The sequence below is a fragment of the Sinocyclocheilus rhinocerous genome, unplaced genomic scaffold (genome assembly GCF_001515625.1).
Source record: "Sinocyclocheilus rhinocerous isolate Xijiao unplaced genomic scaffold, SAMN03320098_v1.1 scaffold1186, whole genome shotgun sequence".
Taxonomy (NCBI): Eukaryota; Metazoa; Chordata; class Actinopteri; order Cypriniformes; family Cyprinidae; genus Sinocyclocheilus; species Sinocyclocheilus rhinocerous.
The window spans coordinates 52,766-60,265 of NW_015630341.1; the positions used below are offsets into that span (position 1 = coordinate 52,766).

A 7,500-nucleotide genomic window follows, 5' to 3' on the forward strand; every position below is an offset into this window, starting at 1 on the left:
CTACTTTAACACTTGCCGCATTTTGTAGTTTTGAGTAGCAATTAGGCGGGTTTTGTTGTGAAAACCTGGCAACCCTGGTCACGCATATTGACAGTGTAAAATGATTTACGATTAGCCGTGTCGGAAATCCAACCACGGATTGGCATGTTGTTATCTCAGAAACAGGCTCAGCCATCACATTGAATCAGGTAAACTGGTTATATATTTATGTTTCAGTATAATTACGCACGCTATACCAGGGGCGGTTCTAAACCCTTTTTAGGTGGGTTTCAGCCCCCCTATCTGTCACCTTAGCCCCCCAAAACTATCTTAACGATCAGGCCAGTGCTGCTTCCTCGAGAAAGTTTTTCATTCTCACGTGTTTTAAGTCTTGTCAGTTTAAACATTCAAGTAATTTTAAGCCTTTTAAGCCCAAGACATCTCAGTGCGGTACTCACGCACTGTGATGGAGCGTTTCGGCGTTTGGATGTTGGGGGTGCGCATGTCCTAAAAGGTTGAAAACCCCTGCAGTAGAGGATGTAGAGATAGGACACAGGTTAGCAAGATTGCGTTGGCGTCTGCGTGGGATGTTAGAGCGTTGTCGAGAGACAGGCGGAATGGTTTGGAAACACATGATAGAAATGGAAAAGAGAGGACAGTTAAGAAGAGTGTGTAAAGAGAAGATAAAAAAATATACTTAAGTGTGATGGGCGAGCTCGTTGAAGTCGCGCAGGTAAAGTCGCATGTCTTTACCCTCGTTGGTCTTCACACAAGAAGGGCTGAACGCTTCCGCTGATGCTTCCGTGTCAGCGCACAGGCATCAAATAAATACACAGTAAAGTGAAACAGCTGTGGCCGCCTTCTAATTAGCACAGCCAATAGCCTATAGCAGGGCAAATCCTCCAATCGAAACTACAGTTCGCACTTAAGCGCAGGAAGGGAGCAATGCAAACAACACAGGCTCCTTCTAAGCTGAGGGCAGTTATTAGAATTACCAGTAAGTGCAATCAAAAATACAAACTCCAACGAAAATACAAAGTATAAATAGGTAGAAAACGAAATATTCCTTCCTAGCAGCAAGTAATAATTTAAACAACAGATCTATAACAAGTATTATCGCTTGTCGCATATGTATCTTATGTAATTTATAAAATATAAGATTTTTGTGTGGCAGAAATAGTCTCACTTCATGAGCATTTTCTCTGTAAGTGGTGTTTGTAATGTTGGTGGTGTGTTTGCTCTGCTCAGGACGTGATGGTGGTGGGCGAGCCCACGCTGATGGGAGGAGAGTTCGGGGACGAGGACGAGCGTCTGATCACGCGGCTGGAGAACACGCAGTTCGACGCGGCTAACGGCATCGACGACGCGGACAGCTTTAACAACTCGCCCGCGCTGGGAGCCAACAGCCCCTGGAACAACAAGCCTCCATCCAGCCAGGAGGGCAAGAACGACAACCCCACCTCACAGGCGTCTCAGTGAGACTCGGGCTGGGGGCGGGGCCGGGGGCGGGGCCAGGGGCATCTACCTGCAGTAGCTGGTCTTCCTGTCAGCAGAGGAAGTGAACCTGGAGGACCAGAGATGAGCGTCACACCACAACAGAAACCGTTTCTCGACACAGGACAATTTTTATTCACACGCTCGTGGTTTTGTTGGTGATTTATGAGGAGCCTGTAGATAGTTCATATGTTTAAGTTAAGACGAAGCGGAGAAATCTGACCACGTAAAACACCAACAAGACCAAGACACATCCAGCTCCTGTTTCACTCACAAGAAATGACATTTTGCATGAGGAAAATATAAAAAAACAATCATTTTCAGTTTTAATACGGTTTTTGTATGGAAGCTCGTTTCTGCCATAAAAAATTGTATTGTAATTGTAAGAAAATAGTCTTTTTTTTTTCTTTTTTTTTCTTCTGTGAATTGGCCTTTATAACTTGCAATCGTGAGTTTAGATCTCAATTCTGAGAAACGTTAGCATTGCAAGAAAGCCAAAACGGTGAGATCTTATCTCACAATCGCAAGAAAAGATCAGAAATGCCAGGAAAAAAGTCGCGATTGCAAAAAAAAAAATTTTTTATTTAGTGGCGGAAACAAGCTTCCGTAGTTTTGTTACTTTATTGCAATGAGAGAATTAAAAAAAAAAAGTGAATCGGCATAAATCAAAACACTAGCATTTTTATTCTCTCGTTTTGCATTACAGTAATGAGATGCAGGGAAATGTTTAATCATCATTTCAATGCAAAAAAATACAAATCTAACGGTTGTAACAATACACCAGATATTTTATTCAGCGAAATGTCATTTCTTATTTTTTGGATCGAAACGTCAAACACAGCAGATTAATTTCGACAGTCTCGCATCTTCCTCTGATTGCTGGAGGATGTTTAATATCACGCGTTTTGGAGAATTTTAATCCGTGTTTTATACCAGCCTCTATTTCCCTCGAATGTTTTATTATTTTTATTTTTTATTTTTTTTTAACCGATGTTGAAAGCTGCAAACCAAGGAGTAACCGAACCGTCGAGGTCCTTAAAGCCTCAGATTCTATTGGTTTGTCCTATGTTTAAAGAGAGTGGTTTAGCGTGGGCTCTGATTGGTTTGTGTACTTGTGCTTGTATATTTAACGTAGTAGCAGAGTTCTGTATAACTGTATTGAGATGTATTCCTCCTTAGAGTTACATAAAGCCATTCTGATCTAACGTGTACAAAACGCAAATCGTGAACGATGAAAACACACCAACCTCGTCTTTTCCCCTCTCAATTATTTTGTTTTTATTTGCATACGACTGATGAATTGAAATCAAGGGCACTGTGTTTGTTGCCTGATTCTGCCGTTTGTTTTCTATCAGTCCGTCTCTTGTTCTTCTGTTCCTCGTGTGTTTACGAGAGACAAACTGTGAACAGCTAGTCATGTTTCAGTAACATGTTAGTTGTTGTTTTATTTCCCCCGCACACCCGATACTGCTGAAACTCAATTTTTGTACTGTTTGATTATTGTTTTCTCTCTCTTTCTGACCAGCTGAATCGATCTGAATGAATTAAAGGTCTGCACTTGTTACTGAAACAAACTGGTGATCTTTTCCACCTTTAACCTTGTAGATGCTCCTGTTTGATATAACTTTGTTTTCTTAATTTCTGCCCTTGATTAAATTAATGTATGGAACCAATAAAATATGAATTTTCACTTTAAGGATTTCTGCTTCTGTGTGATTTATAGTTTATTTAAATATATAATATTTATGTATTTAATTAATTTATATTTTAAATATATAATATTTATGTATTGAATTAATTTATATTTTATATTTTAAATATATAATATTTATGTATTGAATTAATTTATATTTTAAATAGAATTCAAATATTTACAAGTATAAATATAAAAATGCAAATACTTTAGAAATGTATTTATATATTTTACAGTGTGTGGAGTTCAGTCATCATCAGTTGAAAAATATTTTTTAATATAATTATTAATAATTATATAATTATTAGAATTAATAATATATATTTAATTAATATTCATAATTATATTGTATATAATTAAAAAGTGTGTATATATATAATATAATTAATATTAATATAATATATAATTATACAATTAAATATATAATTGTATATAATATTAAAATTATTACATAATAGTAATAATGAGGTAAATTATAATATAAGTCAAACATTGAAGTGAGCTGCTTTTGTCTCTTCTGAGGAAGATTCATTCTCGGAGAAACTTTGATTAGATTTATTTAATGTTCATCTGATCTCATTTTGTAAGTGACTTTTCTTTCTGTTATAAAGACGTTTTCTTTGTATTGTTTGACTACTCAAAAGAGAATATAGGAAAATATAACTTCATTAACTTTAAAACCACGGTTAATTTTTTTAAGGGATTTGTATTTGTGTATTCTTTGTTTTGTTTGCTTTGTCTTTATAACTGTACTTCCTTAACGGTGTGATGTTTTCTACTGTTTAATAAAGAAATCAGGAAAATTTTTCATGATACGCTCCGAAGTCCCGATCTGAATCAAATGATTCGCGATCCGATTGGAGCGATTCGAAACTGAATCATTTTGCGGCGCAATAGTTTAACTGATTCGGAGTTTCGAAAAGCTCCGTTACACCATCACTACCTGCTTTTTAAAATCATTACAAGTGATGTCGAAATTCGAAAATGAGTGGCTCATTTGATCTATTTTTTTCTAGTGAATCGCTGAATGATCGAGTCACGAGTTTGAATCATTCGGAGCGGTTCCAACGTAAATGACTCACTCAATTGAATCGGTTCGTCTGTTCCTCGTCTTCAGTCATGTTTACACGACACTGTCAGCTCTACTGGCTCAGCTCGCTAGTTTTATCACATTAACTGAAATAAGCGAAAAAAGAGTGACGCTTACAAATAAAATATCCATATTTCACATTCTAAAGATAACATCCAACACAAATCTAGAACATATTCAGGCGAGGAAACCGGTTTACTGTTAACTAGTGAAATTCATTCAGTCGTTATTCATTACGACTGATTATTATCCACTGTGTGTTTTAATAAAGAACGAACCGTCGCGGAATAATTTGAAACAAGAATTAGCGGGAAAGAGGCACTGTCACGTGATAGCTGTTACTTTTCTCACCGTTGCATAGGATGATCCAATCACAACAATTTGTGTTGACTCGATACACTTTTTTTATTTTATCTTATTTATTTATTTGCGATTTATGTCGGATTCTGCTTAAAGGAATGAAAACATTAAACTTCCCCGTGTCTTCAATTAGGAAAAACACATCCTACGACTTTAATGGAAAGAAATCTGCACACGCGGCATGACGTCGACCCTGGAATTATGGGAGATGTAGTTTTTCAAAGGCGCCTCATTCTAATTGGCCGAAGCTTGTCACGTGACCCTCCTCCGGTCACACGTGGGTTAAAATCTTTCCTGTGGCGCCGAATCGACATGTTTTATAATCAAAACAAATGTTAATAAACGTCTGTGTGGGACAGATATTACCGTTTAAAGTCCGAGTCTAGTCGCGGGATGACGCAGAAACAGCCGTTAGAGGCCCGGTTCGTGGCTGATGAAGATGTTTTGGATCATATTGTAGAGAAACAGAAAGGTAAAGGTTTCTTTCCAGTTTTATATTAAAAGCGTCATACGATCTAACAAAACTTTAAAGGCACTCACGTAACTTTACTTTTACTTTCAAACTTTAAATTACTACATAAACAGTCATTTCTTTCTATCTATCTATCTATCTATCTATCTATCTATCTATCTTCTTCAGTGTGTGTGTGTGAGAGTGAGAGAGAGAGAGAGTGTGTGTGTGTGTGAGAGTGTGTGTGTGTGAGAGTGAGTGTCTGTCTATCTGTGTGTGTGTGAGAGTGAGTGTCTGTCTATCTGTGTGTGTGTGAGAGTGAGTGTCTGTCTATCTGTGTGTGTGTGAGAGTGAGTGTCTGTCTATCTGTGTGTGTGTGAGAGTGAGTGTCTGTCTATCTGTGTGTGTGTGAGAGTGAGTGTCTGTCTATCTGTGTGTGTGTGAGAGTGAGTGTCTGTCTATCTGTGTGTGTGTGAGAGTGAGTGTCTGTCTATCTGTGTGTGTGTGAGAGTGAGTGTCTGTCTATCTGTGTGTGTGTGAGAGTGAGTGTCTGTCTATCTGTGTGTGTGTGAGAGTGAGTGTCTGTCTATCTGTGTGTGTGTGAGAGTGAGTGTCTGTCTATCTGTGTGTGTGTGAGAGTGAGTGTCTGTCTATCTGTGTGTGTGTGAGAGTGAGTGTCTGTCTATCTGTGTGTGTGTGAGAGTGAGTGTCTGTCTATCTGTGTGTGTGTGAGAGTGAGTGTCTGTCTATCTGTGTGTGTGTGAGAGTGAGTGTCTGTCTATCTGTGTGTGTGTGAGAGTGAGTGTCTGTCTATCTGTGTGTGTGTGAGAGTGAGTGTCTGTCTATCTGTGTGTGTGTGAGAGTGAGTGTCTGTCTATCTGTGTGTGTGTGAGAGTGAGTGTCTGTCTATCTGTGTGTGTGTGAGAGTGAGTGTCTGTCTATCTGTGTGTGTGTGAGAGTGAGTGTCTGTCTATCTGTGTGTGTGTGAGAGTGAGTGTCTGTCTATCTGTGTGTGTGTGAGAGTGAGTGTCTGTCTATCTGTGTGTGTGTGAGAGTGAGTGTCTGTCTATCTGTGTGTGTGTGAGAGTGAGTGTCTGTCTATCTGTGTGTGTGTGAGAGTGAGTGTCTGTCTATCTGTGTGTGTGTGAGAGTGAGTGTCTGTCTATCTGTGTGTGTGTGAGAGTGAGTGTCTGTCTATCTGTGTGTGTGTGAGAGTGAGTGTCTGTCTATCTGTGTGTGTGTGAGAGTGAGTGTCTGTCTATCTGTGTGTGTGTGAGAGTGAGTGTCTGTCTATCTGTGTGTGTGTGAGAGTGAGTGTCTGTCTATCTGTGTGTGTGTGAGAGTGAGTGTCTGTCTATCTGTGTGTGTGTGAGAGTGAGTGTCTGTCTATCTGTGTGTGTGTGAGAGTGAGTGTCTGTCTATCTGTGTGTGTGTGAGAGTGAGTGTCTGTCTATCTGTGTGTGTGTGAGAGTGAGTGTCTGTCTATCTGTGTGTGTGTGAGAGTGAGTGTCTGTCTATCTGTGTGTGTGTGAGAGTGAGTGTCTGTCTATCTGTGTGTGTGTGAGAGTGAGTGTCTGTCTATCTGTGTGTGTGTGAGAGTGAGTGTCTGTCTATCTGTGTGTGTGTGAGAGTGAGTGTCTGTCTATCTGTGTGTGTGTGAGAGTGAGTGTCTGTCTATCTGTGTGTGTGTGAGAGTGAGTGTCTGTCTATCTGTGTGTGTGTGAGAGTGAGTGTCTGTCTATCTGTGTGTGTGTGAGAGTGAGTGTCTGTCTATCTGTGTGTGTGTGAGAGTGAGTGTCTGTCTATCTGTGTGTGTGTGAGAGTGAGTGTCTGTCTATCTGTGTGTGTGTGAGAGTGAGTGTCTGTCTATCTGTGTGTGTGTGAGAGTGAGTGTCTGTCTATCTGTGTGTGTGTGAGAGTGAGTGTCTGTCTATCTGTGTGTGTGTGAGAGTGAGTGTCTGTCTATCTGTGTGTGTGTGAGAGTGAGTGTCTGTCTATCTGTGTGTGTGTGAGAGTGAGTGTCTGTCTATCTGTGTGTGTGTGAGAGTGAGTGTCTGTCTATCTGTGTGTGTGTGAGAGTGAGTGTCTGTCTATCTGTGTGTGTGTGAGAGTGAGTGTCTGTCTATCTGTGTGTGTGTGAGAGTGAGTGTCTGTCTATCTGTGTGTGTGTGAGAGTGAGTGTCTGTCTATCTGTGTGTGTGTGAGAGTGAGTGTCTGTCTATCTGTGTGTGTGTGAGAGTGAGTGTCTGTCTATCTGTGTGTGTGTGAGAGTGAGTGTCTGTCTATCTGTGTGTGTGTGAGAGTGAGTGTCTGTCTATCTGTGTGTGTGTGAGAGTGAGTGTCTGTCTATCTGTGTGTGTGTGAGAGTGAGTGTCTGTCTATCTGTGTGTGTGTGTGTGAGAGTGTGTCTGTCTGTGTGTGTGCGCGAGTGAG

At 40.0% G+C, this 7,500-nt stretch overlaps 2 protein-coding genes across 2 annotated transcripts in view; both read left to right on the top strand.

Annotated features, from left to right (window-relative positions):
• Positions 1-1,195: 1,195 nt before the first annotated feature.
• Positions 1,196-2,689, top strand: LOC107740063 (LIM domain-binding protein 1-like). Its single transcript, XM_016552339.1, has one exon. It carries the CDS (start codon positions 1,234-1,236, stop codon positions 1,456-1,458), a length of 225 nt encoding a protein of 74 aa, XP_016407825.1. The 5' UTR covers positions 1,196-1,233; the 3' UTR covers positions 1,459-2,689.
• A 2,221-nt stretch (positions 2,690-4,910) lies between these two features.
• The window catches only part of LOC107740071 (origin recognition complex subunit 2-like), an 11,738-nt gene continuing 9,148 nt past the window's right edge, over positions 4,911-7,500 (top strand). Inside the window, exon 1 of the mRNA XM_016552351.1 lies at positions 4,911-5,088. Coding sequence (XP_016407837.1) covers positions 5,010-5,088 — 79 coding nt within the window. The 5' untranslated portion in view covers positions 4,911-5,009. The remainder of the gene's footprint in view (positions 5,089-7,500) is intronic.